Source organism: Columba livia, chromosome 7 (assembly GCF_036013475.1).
Source record: "Columba livia isolate bColLiv1 breed racing homer chromosome 7, bColLiv1.pat.W.v2, whole genome shotgun sequence".
Lineage (NCBI taxonomy): Eukaryota > Metazoa > Chordata > Aves > Columbiformes > Columbidae > Columba > Columba livia.
In genome coordinates, this window is record NC_088608.1 from 20,796,208 (window position 1) to 20,819,947 (window position 23,740).

A 23,740-nucleotide genomic window follows, 5' to 3' on the forward strand; every position below is an offset into this window, starting at 1 on the left:
GTAAAGCCATAAAAGTGATAGAGAATACAGTATAGACAAGACATCACTTTCTCATGCAGTTATTTTAAATGCTTACCACACACACTTTCCAACTCATCACTGCCATCACCACAATCATTGTCATTGTCGCATTTCCATTGCTCGGAGATACACTGCCCATTAAGGCATGTGAAGAAACCAGTATCACACCTGGTACCGTTATCCACAATACAGTGCTTGTTATTATTGGCTAAATACCAGCGACCTTCAGAGGGGCACTGACATTCTGCACCAGCTGGACCTAAATTTATGTTTGACAGTTTAAAAAATAATAATAAAAAAAAAAAAAAAAAAAAAATCAAAAAAAAGGAGAGACAAAAAACGAAACAAATTTAGCATCAATGCTTTAGATAGGGTTCTGTGACATGTTTCTACCTGTAACAATGGAAAAGGCAATGAAATTCTCACCACTCCTTTAAGATCTATCTGGTCAGATAGAAGTGTGGTGTCTTAGCCAGATTTTTATCTCAGTTAAGCATATTTGCAAACCCATTAAAACCCACAAGAGGTATTTCAGAGTTCCGGAGAGGAAATGAGATCAGAATTTGGAGCATCTTAATATTTGCTTGTTGTCCAAAGAGTTTTGGGGTGTAGCAAGAGGGTATCTGATACTTTCAAATATCAGATCTACACCAGCTGAGACTATCCCTCAAAATCTAAATGGGTTTCAGAAGTCCTAGCACCAGACTAACCGCTCTTCTCAAAATCAATGAGAAGTTTGAGTTGTTTTCAGGCAAGACAGATTTTTAAGGGCATTTAAGATGCTAAAACTGAAAGCAGACACTGAATGAGTTCTGCAAAGTCAAGGATGGTAACTTCCAAAAATCCACAACACACAGATCAGCCCAGTAACAGGGATGCTCTTTGGGTACACTGCCATTCTGGTTTCCTGACCATCTGGACTGGTGACCTGTTGAATCACTTCAACTGTCTTCTTACACATGCAAAAGGAGAGATACAAGATGACCTACATACGTCACTCAGGTCTCACCTCAATATGCAGTTGATGATACAGACCATGTTTCTGGAGTCCATGACTCAAAAGGACACCTGCCCCACCGTGTAGATAAAAATCACTTTGTGCTATCATCTTAGTAGTTGTCCAACATTTAAAATGAGGCAGTAGAAATGTTTAGTTTGGAAATTAATCATTAGGGAAAGACTTCATAATACCATGGGATAAAGAAATAGTGACCATAAAGATTTTTTACATATGTGATAGGAAACATCTGTTCAGTATACAGCACATCAGTATGTATTCCTAAGGTAAGCATATTCTGCAGAGCTCACTTCCTGTCTCATCCCATGGGGGAAAAAAAAAGTTAAAAACCCAGAAAACAATGTTTTGGTTTACATCAGAGAAATCTGTAATTCTTATTTGCGACACTTCTCAGACACAACCCACATTTGTGTTGGTAAAATACCATGACCTTGAATGACAATCATTTTGATTGCATTTATAAATAAAATAAAAGGAAAAATAAACATTTCAGTTCTCCCTATGTGACTAAAACTGTTATATTATGAGCAGACAACTCTAACAGCTTCCAGTCATCAAGTACAACAGCTTACCTGGTGCACAGATATGACTGCAGCCACCATTGAATTGGTTGCAGGGGTTTGTACACTGCTGCTGCTTACTTTTTGCCCAGACATGAATATCCATTGGTCTGCGTGGAAGATTCATGATCATCACAATCTGATCTGAACCATCATACTTATTAGCTCGGTAAATGCTTCGTGTGTTCCAGTCTGTCCAATATATGTGCTGATCAAACAAAGTCATTGCAAATGGATGCAGAGCAGTGCTAACAATTACCTCACGATTTGTACCAGTAAGAGTGCATCGCTCAATCTTCTGCCTAAAATAACAAAGACATCATTACATCTTAAAAGAAAGAAGTATTTTAACTTGTGTATACAGCTATGCCCCAATTAGTCTTGCAACTAGTATCCACCATTTCAGTAATGTGCACCAATATATAGGGTGCTGTTTTGAGTTTAATATCTCAAATTTTCCAATCTATGGCTTCAATAGTGATGCAGAGTAGCAGCTCTGTAATACTGACACAATAACATACTGGGAGCAATCAGGCTGAAGATTCAAATGTTTAAACAACTATGCTACTGAGAGATAAAATGAATGCAAAACTTCATGAGAGAATACACTTCCTCAATGGGTGCAATGTTAATGACTTCTTATACTATTAATAGGAGCAAGCCAACAGTCCCATGAAATGGGACATGCTTTTGTTTCAGTCTAATCTTCTGCAGATCCAAATTTAGACAATCAGGAAATACAAGCAAATTTACGAGGGTATAAACATGCATTTTCTGCTATTTCTCACATAATACAGGAGGGAAAAACAGTTCTAATATACATATAAGCACCATATATGTAGTATCTAATTGCCACAAATGTATAGCATAAGAGAAACATTGCTTACTAGTTGATCTTCCAGTTTTGATTCTATCTTAGGAACAATGTTTGCAATGATAAACAAAATTCCAAAAAACAGGACTTCAAGGAGCCACAGAGCTCCACCCTTTGGATCAAGCTACCAAGAGTTCTTACAGAAACAGAGAATTGCTACAACAGCAACTTAGCATTAGCAGTAAGAAACAATCACTTGAACATATTTTATCTAATCTCTCTGCTAGAGACAAAATTTAATTATTACTGATTGTATTTAAGGCATTTACTGGACTGCCAGTGTGGGTTGAATAAGAATGGAAATGGCCAATGAGAGAAAATGAGCTGATAAGGAATTTCTCAATAAGCTGAACAGCTCATCTCTTTTGTCATCACTAGTGAGAAGGAAAAAGCTGCATTTCATAAAAGCAGTAGAAGGAAACATAGAATTTTAGTGATTATTATAGGAAAATAATAACAGGCAGATACTTCATAAGGCAAAAGCTTTAATGTGAAGGAACAGTTGTGGGAAAAGTGCAGAACTGTTTCTTTTGTAGAAGCCCAATTTCATAGAAAATAAGCTCAAATGCAACTCTCCTGAAATAGGGGGCCAGGTAATTTTACGCTTTTACGCCACAGGAAGCTTTTTAGTAGGAGCCCTGTACATATTTCCCAAGTGTCAGCATGCTATCTGGGAGGGATGCTTACAACGTTGCGTGCAGTAACCTGTGAAGTTACATGAAAGGAACAGAACACAACCAGCACATACATTCCATCTGCTTGAGATGAACCTAAAGAGTTGGGTGTGCCTAATTGTACCACAACACTTAAAAGGCAACAGGATGGTCTAGAACAAAATAAAAGAAATCCTATTTTAGAGGAAAAGGGATAGCATCCTTGGAAAATGAGCATAAGCAAGATGAGAATAAGCAAGAGTTAAAATGGAGGAGAATATATGGCTCACCCTTGGGTTCCCTTGGTGCCTTCAGAGGGAAAGAGCATTGTCATTTTTGAGTGTCTGGTCTTCACATCTTACCCCATTCTGGTACCTTGTCCCTCTGAACGGGTAAAAGCCCTCCCCATGAAAGTCAGAATAAACAAGACTTCACAGTTTAAGAATATGCTTCCCTAGCTCTATTAACTAGAGTCTGAAAGAGAAAAGAGGATGTCTCATTTGACATCCTGTATTCCCCTTAAAACAGAGGGTCCCATTACAGGTGCCCTTTCCTCCTGCACACAGATGAATCCAAATCAGATCAACTTCCTACCAGAAGATTCCACACAGGCACAGACCACCACAGTTACTACATTACAGACATCACTTTTCCATCACAGTGAAGGAGAAGCCTGCAAAAGAACTGCTGTGCTGAAGGAACCAGAGGGGAAAGGTCTAATTGCTGCAGTGATTTCTCTGAGACCATGGGTGAATTTGAATGGATGCAAAGGAAATTATTTTTAAAAACCTTCTTGCTGACACCAGAAATAGTGGTGGCATAAATTGAAGGGTAGAGTTCTGCCTGGTAGGCAACAAGAACACCATGCCAAATTCCACAGGTGACAAGAATTAACCACAAACAATGAATGACATAAAATGTGCACTAGGATTATATTTGTTACAGGGGATGCTTGTAAAAGTCCTAAGTTGCAAGGAAGATGAACAAACTGCCAGCTGCTACAAATGCCATAAAGCAGTGGGCTAAATCTAGACTGTGGCATAACAAAACTCCTTATGGCACAGTAGTTCCACATCAATATCAAGACTTAACTTTGCATCACTATTAAGTAACTCTTAACATTCTATAATACAAAGTATCAAATCCCATTGAAATGCTGAAAAACAGTTTAAAAAATGAGGGAAAATAAATCAATGAGGGAAAAATGAGGGAAAATAAATCAATGTATTAAAATCAATGTATTAAAAAATAACCAAATGTAAATCAACAAGTATGCTATCAATACATACAGATTTGCATCAGCCCAGTATAGCTGCTGTTCTTCATAGTCCAGGGTAAGCCCATTTGGCCATACCAAATTGGTGCTCACAATAGGTGTTCTGAAGTTTCCTCCAAGTGTAGCTCGTTCTATCTTTGCATTTGAACTCCAGTCAGTCCAGTACATATACCTGTCAATAACATGACTGTAAGGTTATCTATTCAACAAATAAAGCTCATGAAGCTCTTATCTGCTCCCAGATGTCTCCACCCTGGTGTCTCTCACTGAAGTGTGTAGGGCAAAACTATTGGAAAACAACTTCTTCCTCTGTTTTGGCCCACTTTGACACGGACATCTTCAAGCAGGGATCCCTGGGCTCCACTTGAATGAACTTCAGAAAAGTTTTTCCAGCTCCTATGGGAATCCAGTGAAGTCAATTCATCTCTTTCTTATCTTTCTTCATTTGAAAGACAGTGTAATTGGTGATTAAATAAGAAATACAGTATAATAGAATAACGCCCCCAGCCTCTCAGGGAATGTTCTGATGTTGAAACAAGAACTCCTCTCAGGCACTCAGGAAATATGATAGAAAAAGGGAAAGATTATACAAGAATCAAAATAGAGAGATCCCTTGGCAATATCACCTCATTATCATGATATGATATGATATGATATGATATGATATGATATGATATGATATGATATTCTTGAAGAAATCTTGGTTTCAAGAAATACCCTTTTTATTGTTCTGCCTTACACAGCAAATGAAGGATGGTTAGTTGCTTGACAAACACCTGCTTTGAACATGGTTCTCATTTACCCCCAGCACCTAGCTTCCACCAGCACTAAGTGGAGCCTCATACACTACAGATTGACAAATGTTCTAAATATCTCAGAAGAAAATTCAAATCTCTGAGGCTGAGATCAGCTTGGAAAACTTAAACCTGAAGAGTCAGATCTAGGATGGCTATGCACAGCTGGAACCCATGGCTCAGGACAGGAAGAATCTGGCAGCTTTCATCGAAGTCTAAACTGTAGTTCCACCTGCAGTCAAAATAAAGTATATGGAGAGGAACACATACCCTCTGCAGGGATCTAACACAATGGCTCTTGGTCGTGGAACCCGGGCGATCACTGTGCGGTTGGAGCCATCCACAGCCATTGAGCTGATGGTCTGATTGAGGTACTCACTGTAGTAAACTCTGTTGTTGATCCAGTCAAAGGCTATGCCATCTGGAGTACCCAGGTCTTAGGCACATGCAAGCAAACACACACCCACAAATTCAGTATAGTTTCCTGAGACACTGGAATACTCTTCACCTATCATAATATGGCAACACCAAAGATGTTCTTAAACAGCCATTGGTATCAATGCAAGTTTGTCCATTTAAAACTAATACTCAAGAACTAATACTTAAGACTCAGGCAGTTCTGTGTATGCAATAGTGTTACAAAGACCTTTTGCTCACATAGACCTAAGTTCTGGTTGCTGTTCTCCAAGTAGCAGAAATCATCCCTCACTCTGTAAGATTAATTTTAATTTATTGCATATACTTTTCTGTATATATATAATAAAAATATTTAACCTGTTTTATATTTCCATTTCATTGTCCTCAAGATGAAATAAGAATCTCAGAAGAAGAAAAAACTAATGAGAAGAATCAAAAGGAATATTTCAAACATCTTAATTAAATAGTCTACCTTGATCATTAGCATAAAAATACCTGCTGAAATAGTGCTAGGTGCTGCAGTCCATTATTTTCAATACACTTACTTTGTGCCACATTTCAGTGCACTTACCAGATGCAACTACCGTTGGAGAGCTAATTCCTGGGTAGATACTAATATAACTGATTCTTCCTGTCCCCGAAGGATAACTTTGGGTAAAATATATTCGGTTGTTTACGCTGTCAAAATCCAGGGCCACCGCAGTTCTTAACACATTGACTGTGCGGAAGGGAGGACTGTGATTTTCAGGATCTAGGTGGATACTTCTGAGAGCATTCTCAAGAGCAAAAATCAAGTAATCATCAGTTGAAATGGAACATCTCTTGCCATCACTGCCTAGCGTTCCAAAGGCACAGCCACATCTGGGTGTTTGCACATCAGGCAGGGCAAAACACAGGTGAGAACAGCCTCCATTGTTGTCCAAACAAGGATTGTTGTTGACATCAAGGGGCGAACGTGACTGGAAACGCCTGTCGTAAATGGTAACATCCCTTAGCCAGTTAATGTTGTCTCGTATTACTGTTGGTTGATCAGTATTGCCTGGCTCCTTGCTGGCTTGGAAGACTTTTTTCAGGTTCCGATCTACCCAGATCATAGAATTTCCAAATATGGTGATACCATATGGAGTCGGATAACGACTGCCATAACGCACAATTTCAACTTCACCACCATCGGGCTGAATTCTTGCAATCATATCTAGGGAATCATCCACCCAGTAAATGTATCCATTGCTGTGATCTATGGCCAGCCCACGAGGTGTGACAATGCCCTCGGATACAAGAACTGTTCTGTTGGTGCAGTCAAGAAATGCACGTTCAATCTTCGGATTTTGCCCATAATCTGCCCAGAACAGATATCTGTTTTTGGGGTCGACTACTATGTGCCTTGGCATATCTATGGTAGTTTTAAGCAGAACACGGCGATAAGTTGTGTTTAAACGCAAAACTTCTATAAAAGTCTCTGCCAGGAATGCATTTGTAAAATAAAGATTTCCTGTTTTTAAAGAAAAAAAAAAAAAAAAGGGCAGAAAAACAAAACAGGATGTCAACATATAGCATCAACACCCAAGAAACACGAGTTGATAAAATACCGAACTATAAAATGAATATCCATAAACATCTCAGCAGCCAGAAAAATAAGGAACTTGCCTACACTTTGAGAATTAGAAGACACCCAAACTGACAACAGTCAATTAACTTTGAAATCTTCACGGATTTGCATGGGGCAAATCAATGACATAAGATCAAAAGTGCATTAACTACAGCTGTTCTTTAGGTGTACTTTATTTTTTCTTTTAAATCTAAGCCTTTGGCTTGCCCTTCCATATTGTTATCTCTTTACCTTTTACAATGCCCAACTATGAAATGTTATGGCACAGCACTGTCTACAGTAACTAAATGAAATGTATACAGTAGATTATTATTCTAAAGCACATCTCAACAAGCATATCAATCAACAGAATAACTTTTGCAAAACATTATATACAGTATGTACAAAATAAATGTATTAACGACAATGGTCAGCAACTTAGAGTTGATGATCACTTTCTGAAGACTTAACATTTGAATTAATCTCTAATATGTTTACATAGGAACAGGAAGTGCAGCTGGGAAAAATCAAAGTTCAAAACCAAAGTACTACTTCTGCTTTCTTTACTTTTCACTATAATTTATAAGGTTTGTTTACAGCAATCTGAGGGTAGATAAAGGGTCCTTCTTTCTTATCAATAATGTCATCAGACAACTTTTGTGCACTCTTCTTCTGGTTTTCCACTATGGTAATAAAGTATAGTAGTACGCTGGATAACAGCTACTAATGAATGAACAAACAGGAAAAGAGACCCAAGAGAATTACAAAAGCATCATGAGAGAAAAGGTTCTATATATCTGCTCTGATAAACTTTCATTTTTACACATGTATATAAACATAAGAGGCCTTCATTACTTCCTCTTGTTTTAAAATCACAAGTTAGATTCATAGGAATTCCATTCAAAATAGTTCCATTAGGATCCATTTAAGTTAGTCTAAAAATTTTACGATCTGTGAAGAATAACGTTCCTCCAAATTCAGCTACGCTTACCTGCTACCCAGTCAATTGCAATGCCACGGATTCCATTTCGTCCTATTCCATTTGTAACAACATTTCTAAAATAAGAACCATCAGGTTTAATTTTACGTATTGCGTTCTGAGAAGAAACTGTGCTACTGAAGTCACACCAGAAAATGAAACCAGAAGGCATGTGAACATCCACGTGAAGTGCATTTCGTCCTGAAACATTTTGAAAAGTAATAATTAATTAACCTTGACATAAAGAAACATATTTTAAACATGTGCTATGCCAGGAAGAAATGCAAAAACATTATGCATTATAAGATTTTTTCCTACTATAATATTCACATACCTCTTCCTGCCAGTGGTACCATGGCTTCAGAGTGATCAGATGTCTCTAAACTAAATCCTTTAATTGCAGAAAGCATAGAAACAATTACAAATGAACTGTATGGGGAACAGGTTCTGTTATCAGGATTTAGCTGAAAGCCAGTAGCACAGGCACAAGAGAATAATCCACCAGGTAGAGGCAGGCAAAGCTGCTGACAAACTCCAATATTATTACTGCAGCCATTTGAAGAACCAGCTGAATCTGTGAAAAACATACATGACAAGACATAAAATCTGAACCATATCATCACAAACTCCCACAGGTATATAATCAAATTCATGCACTTGCATAGTATGAACATCCAGTTGACAAAAACAAAGGTCAAACCACTGTACATTTTAGCATGTAAGCATTAACAATGGATTTGGTGATTTCTTGTCACCAAGAATCAAATAAAATGGATATATTTGAAGCCAAAGTAACAGAATCTGCTATTTAGTCAGCAGTACATTGACAATATTTTACTAAAACTACATGTGCTAACAAATGCCTTAACTAGATGGTGCTTTAGCAAAAACAGGTAAATGCTTTTGACAGTTTTTCTGAAAGCCTAATCAAACCATTTGCTTTGAAAGAACATGCATTCTGTCTCTGAGGAAAGTTCAAGTTTTTGCAAGTTTGGTATCTTGAAATATCTCTTTAGCAAATACTCACTGTCTCTGTAATACACACGTAGGCACTTCAGTCTTGGGACATTATCTCTCAGTACTACTTTGTTTCCTCCAGTGGACTTGTCAACTCGTTCAATAACTTCATAATCTCGATCGGTGTAGTACAGAAAGGTATCATACACAGCAATTCCCCATGGATGGGAAAGATGAACCACCAAAGTCACACGATTTGTACCGTCCACATTGCCTCTCTCAATCTAAGAAATCAGTTTAAAGCTTAATATTACATTTCTTATAATAAAAGTTCAGTGTTACAATACAAAATTAAAATGCAACATATGCTACTAAAGTCTCTTCATACAGATCTTTATGCACAAGGTAAGAAGGGCCAGCAGGAGGCCAATAATATTTTCCAGTTTTTCATTCAAATTAATGGCATATTTTTAATGGTAACCAGTAACAACAGTTACTCAGATTTTACTCAGTCCTGCAACTCCCAGTTACATAAGTAAACTGAAGTAACTGAATAAGTCATGTGAGCAATTAGAAAACATCTCCTACCACTCCAGTGCTTGTGACAGCCCAGTACAACTTTTGTTCTTTAATGTCAATGGTAACGAACTCTACGTGGTCAAGGTTGCCCGTGAAGAGGGTTTGTACGCCTGATCCATCCATGTTTGCACTGGCAACCTTTGCTGGGACTCCACTGTCAGTTCCCTGGTCTGTCCAGTACAGTTTCCTGTAACACACATCACCACATCTGTTAGCAAAGCTGGTATCAGAGACCAATGGACCAGAATCAAGAGCATGTGCTTAAATCTATCTCCTTCCTCAGCCAAATGCTTCAGCACATGCTGAACAGAGATCGCTTTGAACCATGTCACAACGAGAAAGAGATCTGGTTTGAAAAAAGAAAAATGCTTGTTCTCCTGAAAAAGAGAAATGCCTGTTTCTCTTGAAAAAAGGAAAAATGCCAATTACATCACTTTTACAAATCCACATCCTCCCTTGTATCGCCCACAATACCATCAGCAGGTAAACTCAGCAGAGTACTAGGACTGTAACAAGAAAGCAGGAGAATAATAATTTTGTTTCACAGATGGCTACTGCAAGGTTTCAGCAGTGAGTTTGATTCCAATCTGGAATTAAAACTACAAGTTCAAAAAATCTATAGGAAACAGAATACCATTATCTGGCTCTGGGGAATATGTGCGCTACTCTGGCCTCTTGCTGAAGAACACGTAGGGCACACGGCAGCCGCACTCCCAACTAGGGACAAAAAGTCAGGCATCAGTTTATCTGAAAGCTTGCCAAGTCACTAGCAGAACTGTCTCATTACTAATGTGGTCCTATGGAACACTGTGATTTGGGGAAAAAGGCATCATACTGTAATTTTGAGTGCTCTGCCGGGAAAAGAAAAAAATTACAGCTCTTTTTGGGAGAGAGCAGTAAAATTGTATTTACTGCTATGCTATTTAACATGTGACATTCTTCTCATGTAGTGTGTTTTCTACTACAGACAGGCCTCAAGACAGACATCACAAGATATTTATAATATCTTATAAAGAAAGACTTCAGAATTCTCTTTACTCTGGGTTACCATTTTTCAGAGATTTTTTTCACAATCATAATATTCTGAGGTTAAACAATTTTAACATATATGTTAAATTAAGGAGAATGAACAACTATGCAGCAGTTTATGAAGCCATGCAATTATTCTCTAGGGCTCAGAAATAGTAAACAAATTCTGCACAAATATGAAAAAAAAAAACAAAACCAGGTCAAATCAAGGATGGAAGCTGAAGACCCTAAAAATTAAGAAAAATGTGGAGAACTTACTCATGTGCAAAGACAACAGAAATTTTGGAAACTTACCCTCTTGCTGGATCAACTGTCAAACCAATCGGCGTGCCAGCTCCCAGAGAGGTGCCATCATTGGTAATCAGTGTTTTCCTGTACTTTACATAACTATGCAGCTTCAGGACCTACACAAACATTGAACTCATCAGGGCACGCAATACAGAATTTATGATAGACTTCCGAATTAAAGGAAGTAAGCCTAAATCTACAGGGAGTTGAAATTGAAGAGTCTCTCAAGCACTAGGAAGAAAAAGCAGATTGTTCTGTACTCTGACCATTTCCCGTCTCTAACGTGCACCCCTTGAAGCTTGCAGCTCAGAACCCGCCTATGTTAACATGTAACCATCCTAGGCATAAAATTAGTTAATCTTTCAGCTTTCATAATATCTTGAAAGTATTACAGGCTGAACAGGTTGATGAAATGTTGATTTAGAAAGTATTACATTTTTGGATAAATTAGCTGCCTTTTACTTTAATAGTATGTATCTATATTTTGGGATGAAGAGATGGATAACAGGGCTTATTCATAGTCATTACTGTTATTATATATCGCTTATCCTCTATTTCCCTAAGCTAAATGGCAGTTTTATCCTTCACATAATATCAGACTCCTAGTCCCCAGAAAGCTGCATTAATATGATATCAAAGCATTTGGCAGTGCATCCTACTGCATTTGATGGCAACATTCCTTTACTATCAGAGGCACTGCATTGGGATCATTGATTTGAAGTGAGATCAGTAATAATAATAGTAATTCTACCAATCAGAGGGGTTGTGTGTCAAACACCAGAAGCCTAATGACTTGAATGGAAAAAAAAAAAAGTACAAATAAAGTTTCCAGAATATACTGCTTTCATCTTTTTTACTATGCCCAAATTTAGTTTTATCTCTTCAAGTTTGTAAACTATTTTTCTACAGGCTGTTTGTATTTTTAAATAAATCTAATTTCAGTTTTTCACTTAAAAAAATATTACTAATTTCTACCTGTATATACAGCAGTGAAAAATCTAGGCTCTTACTCTTCAATTGTCCCTCTTAAATAATTACCTCAATTGACTGTGTCCCTGGGTTACTGTAATACAGGTTTGCAGATATCCAGTCCAGTGCCAGACCAATAGGAGCACCAATAACTGCTGCTGGAGCAAAAACTGTCCTGTTGGCTCCATCTGACCTCACTCTGTGAATCTCACCCTTGGGAAAAAAAAAGTTAACAAAAGTGAAGAAGTGTCAAGAGCAGAAAACACTCTTTAGTTCCAACTACACAAGCACTTACTTTATAATACAATCTTTTTTTAGCAAAGTGAAAATCCAGTAGAGAGAAATGTATTTTTGTATGCTCAATGCATAAACATAGTGAAAATATTATTGTAACTCATAATTATCCAGTGTAAAGAGGCATTCACCAACCAAAACCTGATCAACAGAGATAAAATTACTATATTATATAAGGTTGAACTGTATATATTTAAGCTAAATACAATCACACTTCCGTAATTTGTATTTCATTATCAAAACATTTTTACCAGGATACATCAGTTAACCATCTTGAATACACCTGAAATCTAGTAAAGGAAAATAGTGTTCTCTCCATGCATAAACACTTTGGAAGCACATTTTTAATAAGCTGTAATAACAGGAACTGAGACTAAGATTATCCTTGCAGCTTTCTTTGTAAGGGTAACCCTCAAAATGACGGCTTATCACTTGCAGATTCTATGGTATTAGCTACAGTGTGTGATGCTAAAGCATGATGTAAACAAGCACGAAACAGAGAGATAAGCCAGATAAAGGTGTGAAGTGGTTCCTCTAGCTGCCTTCCTGAGCTTTCTTCAGGCCGTGTCAGTTTTACGGGAGTTCTGCAGAAATCCTGCATATTATCACACAAATCTTTCACAACTAGTATTAATGCAGAATTGGAATATCAGCAGCTACCACGCAGTATTAAGCCCTTTGGAGAAGTGGTCAGTAGGGTTAGGGGTTAGTCTGCTTCCTTCCTCTGTTTCAGAGGGCAAGACGGGACTGACACGGGTGTCTCAGCTCTGGGAGCAGCAGCAGCCTGAGACCCGCAGGCCAGGCTTACAGACAGGGACACAGCCCACAAGAACTTCCCAGCACTCTTGAGCACAGCTCAAGAACTTCCCAGCACTCGGCCTGCACCAGCGCTTCCCTTCCCCGCGGTGCGAGGGGACACATCAGCTCAGGGCCCCCGCACAGCCCAGGGCCCCCCGCTCAGCTCTATCTGCTGGCTGAGACCTGTCGAGAACATTTTTTCAGACTGCGCGGAGGATCAAATAGATTCCTGAATATTTACCTAGTTTCTTGGGGAAAGGTTTGCTTAAATAGGTCTATTTAAATAATTCATGGGAATGAAACATTTTAGAAGAATAAATAACTAAATAAATTATAATTCCTTTATGAGTGACACAGAAAAGCCTCTAAAATTAGTGATTTTTGAACTTATTTTTAATTGAAACCCACAAAACATAAGGGAAATGGGTTGGAGGAAAAAAAAAACAAACTCCAAACAAACAACATAACAAAACAACAAACACAAAACACTTAAATCTCGTATGGATGGAAGGTAACCAGTTAGTGTGATTTCTGTAAAACATAACTATGGAAATCTCCTTATCTACCACAATACTTCTCCAGACATAAGCTCTGCTTTCCTTGAAAAAATAACTGATTTTATGTTTCCAAGAGTGAACATATATATTGCTGAATCTGCAGTTTCCCACCACAACCATCTCCCAGACTTCCACGGATTTTTTTTGTGTTCAGGATGCAAAAATTGGGATTTTTTTGTGGCAAGTTAGCCTTAGGGAGCACACAGCATATCTTAGATCAGCAAGGACAACCATTAAAAATGCTTAGTCAAACAATTATACTCAGCTATTAAAATCAGTTCAAACTATTTCTTAGACCTATAAGTTTCATATGAGCTACCTGGAAACTGTTGCGAATCTGCAACCATCTTCTATTTAAAGAAAAAAATGCCCCTCTACTATGTTACTTCAGTAAGCACTCAGACCAGATGCACGTATTTTCATCATAATCTTTAGTGCCACTGTGTCCAATGTAATGCTGCCATGGAGATGTGTTCTGGTTGTGTTTGCAGAACTAAATTCTAAATCAACAGAGAAGAGTGAACTACAGCAACCGGCTGAGAGTATGGTTCTGTCACTGCTTTCTGAGATTTCCTGTTTGTGTCTCTGGCTGAGCCGGAAATCACATTAATCAAATACTGCAGCTGAAAAAGATGAAAACTAATTTACAAAAGAGATCCAGCTTCTTTATATTACATTGGGAAGTCGAACAAAAACCCTTCCAAAGAACCAGAACAACCTCAACTTGCATTTCTTTCAATTATATATATCAAAATTGTTACCTGACAGGCTAATATATTTCAGTCAAAAACATTATTTTAAAATAAAAAAGTATAATTTTAGCGCACATTTTGAATACAAATACTAACTTACCGGATTTTCAACCCAATAAATCATCTGTTCCGAGTCATCAAAGTCAACATCGACGCCATTTTGAACTCCTGCTATTGGAACCATAGCATCATTGGTCTTCTCCTCAGGGTTCAGAGAAATTCCATAAATTATATTATCTCTTACAGCGATAAGGAAAGGATGTTCAACTGTGAAAACATATAATGTAATTTAGAGTTGTTTCTGATCAAATAAATGGCATCATGATATACTTCCCCTCTCCCACACAGAAGTCCCTGATGCTGGGAATGGTTGAATGTTACCAGTGATACTTTCCAACCACCTACCTCTGAGTTTGTTCCCTCACTAGGAGTGAGGTTATCGGTTATTGTAGTTGCTGTACACTTAAAGTTTCAGCACTGTGCAAAGAGAATGCACATGCAAGCAAATTCTGAGAAAGAGCAAGTAATGAGGCAAGATCCCTCATTGCTGGCTGAGGGAAGAAGCTCTGAGCAGCTTCTTCAAACCTCTGAGAATGGGAACCCACAGGACAAAGCTCTGAGCACTCAACAGGACAATCCTTAGATGTGTTCTAATTTCTGCTGAGCAGGACTCACAAGCAAGGTACAATGTCACAGCAGCAACTGCTCATCTTTATTATTATACATAATTGCAGCACTGTGTTCTCTTGTTTTATCTCTAAGGGAGCAGACATACTCCTTTACATTATATTTACTTCTAGTAGGCAAGCTTGTACCCTTTTGCTTAAAACTTACTAACAAAGGCAATCTAGTCAGGTGATTTGAGAACATGCATTGGAGAGCTGTAGAACGTGAGTCAGCAATTTAATTTCTCATCTGCTAGGGAGCGGGGGAAGAGAGTCTCCTGAACACCAGCTTCCCTCTTCCTTGAGCTTTTGCCCTGGAGAACAAATTCTAGTCTCTTCTCTCCATAGGTAAAGCTACCACTTGGTAAGGAATTAGGCTGCTGCTGCATAGAAGGTAGCAATTTCTTCTCTTATAATAGATCAAAGACCTTTTTTTGGGTTTTTTGTTTGTTTGTTTCGATTTACTTCACTAGCTGTTTAATACATTCATATAATATTGCAATGAAAAATTTGACACGAAAAACCACAAACCACAGCATCATTGCACGTCTCAAAAATCATTCTCCATATTTCTCTCTGGCAGCTGGAACTATTTGTCAAATTTGGCAGAAGCTTACATATCATTTGTCTCAGCACACAAGTCATATTTTGGCATATGATTCCCTGAAGACATATAGCTAGCTCTGCCTGCGGATTTCTTGGACTTCTTTCATTTTTTTTCCTTCCTAAGAATGTGACACACCAGTGCTCTTCTACCAAATGTTTGCAAGGAACTGCTAAATTCATGCGAAATTGTTCCAATGCATACAAGACCTGGAGTCATTATCCCCTTTCTGATTGCACACAATCTATCACTACTGAATCCTGCTGAAATACAGATATGTGAATTCTCTGGGCTAGACAGTTTGTACTTTAGAAGTTTGATAGGCTCATTTAAAACAATCATGTTCTACAGAAAATTTTTTGCTGACTGCTTCCTTTAAGTTTAACACCCATGCAAATCTATAGTCTGATTATTCCTCCTTTGTGTAATACATGATAGAGCAAATTTGCTAAGCTATACACATATGAATTCCACATAGCTTCACCAGATAGACATTAATATACCTTCTGCAATTTTTAAACTTAATGCATGATTACATGACAAATGAAAATTCATGTATTGTTATACTAAATATGCAAATTTATCATATTAATACAAGATTTTAAGATACACAGATGTCTTGCTTTGTTTCCAAGCTGGCTTGCTACATTACCATCTTTAATATCAACCTGAAAAGCAGTTTAAAGTAAAGTAAGTGCAAAGGCAATCTTATGAAATTAGGATTCTTCACCTTATGTAAAGCTAGAAATTGTGCAATCCTAGAACCAATGCCATTCCATCAACATGTAGTTAGCAGTATTTAATACACAAACTAAGTGGGCAGAGACCCGCAATATCATTGTTTTGTAGAGACACTGGGTAACCAAATGCATGCAGCTTAGTTTAATCTTTCTTCTGAAAGTTTTTGCTGGCCTATTAAGGTAAACATGAACAGCAAGGATAGTAGTAAATATTAGAAAATAAATGTCAAATGCCTATTCCTTTGTAATCATTAGCAATAATTAAAATCTTTTACCATTAAAGGAATCAGCCTATTTTTAATAACTTTTCCTGCTGTGCTGACCTTCAGCAAGTATTGTTTTAAAAACTTTCCAAAATCTGTACATTTTTTTTTACATACTGTTTTAAATGTATAAATTAATCTAAAAAGAAAAAAATAAGCCCATGCCATTTAAATGAATTGTGCTTCACAGAAAGATATTTCTATTTCTCTATTACACAAATGATATTAAGTAATTATGTAACTTATGAAAGGGCCACAACTGTACCTAAGTAGACCCAGGGAACTTTGCAACATGTGGGAAATAAAGACAAGAACCATTAACAGCTCTTTTCAGTGGCTGGGCTCTACACATGCATGTGCTTCATCACTGCTTTGTTCCATCGCTTTCATCACGATCCCTCTATAAGCCTGCTCATACTAAAACCAGCACAGATTTCTAAAAGAATCCCTCTTGTATTTAATAGATTAAACAAACTCACACTTCCTTTCAAATTACATAAATTGTTAATTCTCTTACTGCTGCTAAGCAAAATATGATTGCAACACAGGTCTTCAAAGAACACGTGCTCAGTATCAAGCAGTAAAACAGCATGATATGGCTCTTAAAATTTAGATAGTTTTAAAATCTTTTCAGCATCTTTTGACTAACGGAGATTTCTAGTTTCAGCTCATCCCAAAGATAATTTCTACTTAAATTTTAATGATTTGAAGTTTCCTTATTAGGGAGGCACCAAAGCACACTTTATATCTGTACAACTGATGGAGAAATTAATAATGAATGCTTTATCTGATTAAATTCATCTGGTCAAATTTCTGGTCACAAGCTGCCTGCCAGTAATTTGAATTTTTTGTGACTTTTTAAAAAAATTGACTAAATGATTTTTACAAATCATTGATGTCTGTGGACTGTTCCAAGGAAGTTCAGTGGCACTTTTCGATATGAAGTTTTGTTTGCAAAGGTTAGCTCTGTTACAGCTGTATTGCCTGTAGCATCTGTAATTTTAGGCTGTGTTTCTAGACCTCCTGCATTTGGCATACTAATTTTTTATACTGGAGAGAAGAAAAAGCTCAAGCTGTGAAATTTTGATCTGAATTCCAAAATGCATTAGTTCAAATAGGCTGAAGAGGGTGATGAGGAACAGGGAGAGCATCTCTCCTGATTAGAGGAAAATAAAATATTGTGACTAACTTCTTAGCAAAATACAAGCTGAGAATGTGACGGTCATGTCAAAAATATACAACAGAACATATATCAGGGATGACGGAAAACTACTGATGCTATTTAGCCTGAATGACAGAAATGGCATAAGAAACGGGCATAAATTGGGGAAAGACTGCATTTGAACAGAAAATAAGGTTTCCAAATATCATAATTGTGACTACAACAAGTAATTTGGTCAAGAAACCAAATTAATGTTAGACGGGACCTTGACTGGTGAAAGGGGACATGTGATAAGGTAGGCTAGGACAAGAAGGAAACAGACTTGAGTGACTACGAAAGTCCCTTCTAGTCCTGTATCCTGACATTCTTACAATTGCAACTCTTAAAAACAGGTTTCCAGGCTGAATATTTATAATGAGAAGGACAACATTCTGTCAGAGTACATTTTCATTCTTTACTGATATTAAGCTCTGTCCAGATGTATTCCAACAGCAAAACACTCAATACATTGAGGAATTTTAAAATGTGGCTTCTTTAAAGTGTTTAAAAGAAAATTGAGTTCATCCATTTTCCCCAAATGAAGCATCTGAATCTCCAAGCTCTTTCCAGAACCTGGCTCCAGACCTTCAGGCCAAGTACATTCCATGCTTCCTGGATGAAGTCTGCCTGCAATGGCAAACTTTGATTTTGTGAGCAGCAGCCCACATATCTGAAGTATGCTTTTTGTCTGACAGAGGGATGGACTTGACAGTGTCAGGCCTTTTTTTCATCTCTCATTATTACTGCCTTACCTCTCATGCAGTTTCTGTTATCAGGAGAAAGCATCCATCCTGAAGGACAAGCACAGGAAAAAAAAAGTGGTCCAGACGAAGAAAGCAAGCAGAGGTGGCTACAAGGGGATGAGGCACAAGAATTGATACCTGAAAAGAAAACCGAAAGTATTAGCAACTGTAACAATATGAGCGGTTGGCAAGAATATTCAATGTCATTGCTACTGATAATATCAAGCCATTAGTTTTGCTATTTCCTTAAAATTAAATCAAGTTATTTCCAAGAACCACAAGCAATACCATATATTCATAACAGAACAGAATTTTTCATGTAAACCCAGTACAGTTATCAGAGTGGTCTCTTCAATTTTTTGCATCACAGAAAATCTTTCAAACTCCTTTTCAAACTTTGCTTAGCTGTAGCAGGAGCCTGCAGGAATTTTAGTGTTTTATCAATGTAACCCTTCCAGATGGGGGATATAAATTATTTAGACAAGCTTTTTGGAGAAAGCTAAAAAGATAAAATAGTTGCCTACATCTGTTCAAAGGTAGTGGGAGTTCAATGCATAATTTCTTGGATCACTTTGTCAGTCTAAGCCTGTAAAATGTAAAAAAGACTGAAGAAGGTGTCTACTGGCTGCTGTTATTGCTATACATTAAAATTCAACCATGTAGATCACTTTTACGAACTTGTGGCTAAAGACAACTTTTTAGGATGACCCATCTTTATAAGAAAATACGATTCAGATTTTGAGTATGTCCTTTGCAACTGCAGCAGGCCTTAGTCTAAGAAGCTTGGAAGTTCCAGGAAATTACACAATTTTTCCTAATATAAAAACGAACAAGAACTGAAAACAAATTAACAAGATGAAAATAAAACAATGGCATAAACTCAGAACTCAAACTCTAAGAAAACTATTCATCTAATCAGTAAAACAAATCTAAACTCTAGTTGGTACAAGATCTAATGATTTACAAAAAAGGAAAGCAGACAACAGTTTTAATACTGCATCTGGAATTTCAATCAGCAAATAATTATTTCTTCATTTGTAAACCTTAGCACGTTTTGCTATTTTGCAAATGCTTTATTCTCTTCTCTATCTGGCCACATAGAGTACAATAAACAATTCAAAATGAAAAATCATTAAAGGTACTCAATTAATATAATGAAGAAAAACAATTTTCTCCACCAGCGGTAGAAAGTTTTTTAAACTCTGGGTTGCAAAATAAAACCTCCTAAACCAGAACTATGATGTATAAATTCTTGGTACCCTCTGGTGACTGAACAATTTGCAGTGAGAGTGCTAAGTGGCCTTAGCTGTGAACATGACTGAGGAAGGTTTTGTTCCAAAACAGATCTAATGCTGAATTTATTAGCACCTTACTTAGATGCAAGTGTCTGCATCTCTCCCTGGTATGAAAGTTTTCAAGAAAAAAAATGTAGGTCATTATAGTACTTATCAATCAAAAACACTCCATACACAAGAAACATAGCAGAAAATGAAAGACAACATTCATGTCAATATATTTCCCAGTCTTCAAGTCATGCCATGAAATGACAAGAAGTCTGATTTGGAAGAAAACTCTACCTAACAGAAAGAAAAAACACCTTTTTTTTTTCTTTACAGTCTTTCAGCTGCAAGAGATCACTTGCATATGATCTCAGGGGGGACTATTGAATGCAATGAAGAGGTTTATTTATTATTATTGTTTCATTAAGTAAAACAATGCAGAAGTGTTTTCAGAGAAGGCTGATGACAGTAACTTTGTCTAAAGAAATATATTATTAACATATATGGAACTGAGTCTGGTATGCCAGAGACAATTTTTTTAAATTAAAATGCTTTCCAAAAATGCTCCAGTTTTCTAATACATGGCACACACTACTTTCCTGTTATTCTTTCTGGTTACTCATTATGCTTAGATGCTGCCCAGGTCACTTTTCTTGAACACCAGGTTGGACAGGCTAAAGTGACCTTCAGCTGCAAGTCAGTAGTAGGAATTATTCACTCACTCTAACCCTGCCAATTTGCTGGCAAGACTGATTCCAGGAATGCCCACACATGACACTGCTGCATGGCTTATTTTTGTAATTATCAAAGTTGATTTGCTAAACTTACCATTGGGTTGCTTTACAGGATGGACTGCCACAAGCCCCAAAGGCTGGTGAATGTTATAAATCATAACTGTCTGGTTTCCTCCATGCCATTTATTGGCCCGAATTACTCGATTAGTATAGCGGTCACTCCAGTACACAAAATCTTCAAAGACAGTTAAAGCATGTGGATGCTGCAATATCTAAAAGGCAAGCATGTTTAGCAATTTAGTTCTGGAGATTTGTATATAAAAAGCTTGCAATGAAGTAACAGAGCTGAACATAATTTAATTTTGTTTTTTAAAAAAGCAGCTATGTCTCAAAAGATATTTTTCAACAAAATAATATGAAATACCATCTATTGCCTAACAACAAGACATTAATTCTGGGAAAATACAGATTTTTTTAATGAAAACGCTAAATCGGCTGTGTGAGATGTACAGCATGAGGAGTTAACAGTGCAGTCTAACCACAGGGCAGAACACATGGCACCAACAGATAAAGACCAAATTGTAGATTTTCAAGGGCATGAGATAAAATGTCTTGTGGGACTTATGGACCTGTAAAGACTTTGCATCTCTGATAAGCTCCCCTATAATTTACCAGACAGTCAAAGAAGGTGGGTTATCTGAATTTCAGAAAACCAGGAGTAGGACAAGAAAAATTATATCAGCTCCTATTTCACAAGAATTGTCTCTCTGGCCAAAAATAAAAGCCCCAACGTTCAATTCTTGACAATATACATGTGGTTATTTATACCAGCTTGTGTGTACCAGCTGAGCATCTGAACTCTGGTGCTGGCACCGGACCAGTAGTACAGGCTGCCAGCAGCACGTCACTGGGAGGGAGCATCCCAGAGGGATGGTATTCACCAACAAGTCCCGGCAGCACAAAACCCCTCACTGATGTCAAGAACAGCAGCAATCATTGCTCACAGAGGGTGACTGGGGAAAGTTGTTCCAAGTTTTTTGTACTTAATTTGCCTACAGCAAATGCAGCAGCAAGGCAGCAGTGTCAGATGTCATCTTTAGATTTCTTGCATGCAGACAGAACAAATGGGAAAGATCTAAAGTGCTATATCTACACTCAGCTCCAGGTTCTGTTGAAGATCTCGAGAGAATGTGAATAAGATACGCAATTCTTTTTCCACTTTTAGGAAGCAGCTAAAATACTTCATATGCACTTCACCCAAGCATTTTGAAGAAAAATACATCCAAGTCTAAGACAGTGCAAATACTTTTTAAAGTACTATCAGCAAGGACACAGGAAAACAATGGTTTTTTATTAATGTCTTACCAGATCGCTTGCAAGCACCTGTCGTCTGTTGTTTCCATCGTAATCACAAAAATCAATATAATCAAGATAAGCATCAGCAAAATAGAGAAGTTTATTTGGATAATCAATGGACAGTCCATTGGGCCAGTAGATTTTATTGTTAATAATAACTGTTCGCATTTTCCCATCCATGCTGGCTTTTTCAATTCGAGGGTTTTGGCCCCAGTCAGTCCAGAACATTACATGAGCACTGTAAAAAGCAACTCATGGTTACCAATCTGAAAAACAACTAGTTGCCTATTGAGAAACATTAACGAAGACTCATTAGCCAAAGAACAGACATCATGTTTTTAAGAAAAGTCCTACACAATAACACTGAAATTATTCATTTCAGCAACATTATTTACTTAAGATATAACCATAAGTTCTGTTGCAAAAATTATTTCAACACTTCTACTGCTATTTTTATTTGTAAATAATAGCAGTATATAGAAGCTACTGTTATCACTGGTTTTCAACAGTGATTATAATCTGACTCTCCAGTTGCTAAATAAGAATTTGATATGGGTTTGTACTTTTACAGGCATGCATTGACAATGTAAACAGTGCTACACCTGAAGAGCCCCACGTGGCTGGCAGTAAACAGTTCAAGGCCGTAGAAATGTGTACATTAATATTTCTATGATTTCAAACGAAAACATTCCATTTACTCTATGCCACTTGCTGTCTGAAAGTAATCACATTAATATTGTATAGATAACTATTTTAGACTTGGGGCTATGAAGGAGCCTGTTCCTTGCCAGGCAGGCATACCACAGTATTTTACATGCAAGTTTGTGTTATACCACCAACTGACAATACACCAGAATTTTGAATTAAAAATTCTTAACTAGGAAGCAAATGTAAGAAAATCTGCTTCACCAGAAAAAAACAAACAAACAAACAACAACATTGTTACAGTGAAACATAGCAACAGATCACAAATAATTACCATGACTTCAAATATTAAATCAATTCTGCAAACACACCATTTAAAAAATTGTCTTAAGTTTTCTCTTCCACTTATCATTTACAGTTACAACAGAATTTGGGCATATCTCAAATTTGAATATGGTTACATCATAAAATATGCATCTTTTCAAAACAGAACATGAAAAAAAAAATCTTACTCAATTCTGGGATCTAACACTAGTCCCCTTGGGTTTGTTACATTTTCACTAATCAGCACAGTCCTGTGGCTCCCATCCATTTTAGAGACTTCAATTGTTTCCAGAACAAAGTCTGTCCAGTAAAGATTGCGACCTACCCAATCTACCGCTATACTTTCAGTCACGGTGACACCACTGTCAAACACCTGTTTAACAACAAAAAAAACCAAACCAAAACAAAACAAAATAAAAACAACAACAACAAAAAAAAAAACACACGAAAACAAAAAACAAATAACACAAGAAAGAAACAAGAAAAGAAAAAAAGAAGAAAACAAACTAGTTGATATCAAATTTTTACACTTTTCATTTCTATAGATACAGAACATGGGGAACAAAGTCTCCAACATTTTCTAGGTCTCTTATGCAGAATGAGTCACAATATAGCTATTAAAAGCACTGACAAAGGACGTATCCACCCCTACTAATTTCAGTGGGTCTACTGAAGAACTTAGCAACTCCTAACAGGAAAGTCACCTTATAGCCTGATGTTAGGAAAAGGGCTTCTTGAAAGCATTCCATTTTCTTTTTTAAAAAAAGTTATACGACATATTG

At 37.1% G+C, this 23,740-nt stretch overlaps 1 protein-coding gene across 6 annotated transcripts in view; it reads right to left on the reverse strand.

The window, feature by feature from the left end:
- LRP2 (LDL receptor related protein 2) overlaps positions 1-23,740 on the reverse strand; it is a 120,374-nt gene that overhangs the window by 43,374 nt on the left and 53,260 nt on the right. For all 6 annotated transcript variants that reach the window (XM_065069715.1, XM_065069713.1, XM_065069714.1 and 3 more), the window contains exons 28-43: positions 23,147-23,331; positions 21,999-22,227; positions 20,728-20,905; positions 18,629-18,757; positions 14,504-14,670; positions 12,072-12,215; positions 11,040-11,149; positions 9,726-9,903; positions 9,208-9,421; positions 8,515-8,754; positions 8,193-8,381; positions 6,185-7,105; positions 5,467-5,632; positions 4,416-4,574; positions 1,612-1,901; positions 77-280 (exon numbers count right to left, since the gene is read on the reverse strand). In XM_065069715.1, the coding sequence (XP_064925787.1) occupies positions 77-280; positions 1,612-1,901; positions 4,416-4,574; positions 5,467-5,632; positions 6,185-7,105; positions 8,193-8,381; positions 8,515-8,754; positions 9,208-9,421; positions 9,726-9,903; positions 11,040-11,149; positions 12,072-12,215; positions 14,504-14,670; positions 18,629-18,757; positions 20,728-20,905; positions 21,999-22,227; positions 23,147-23,331 (3,703 nt within the window). The remainder of the gene's footprint in view (positions 1-76; positions 281-1,611; positions 1,902-4,415; positions 4,575-5,466; positions 5,633-6,184; positions 7,106-8,192; positions 8,382-8,514; positions 8,755-9,207; positions 9,422-9,725; positions 9,904-11,039; positions 11,150-12,071; positions 12,216-14,503; positions 14,671-18,628; positions 18,758-20,727; positions 20,906-21,998; positions 22,228-23,146; positions 23,332-23,740) is intronic.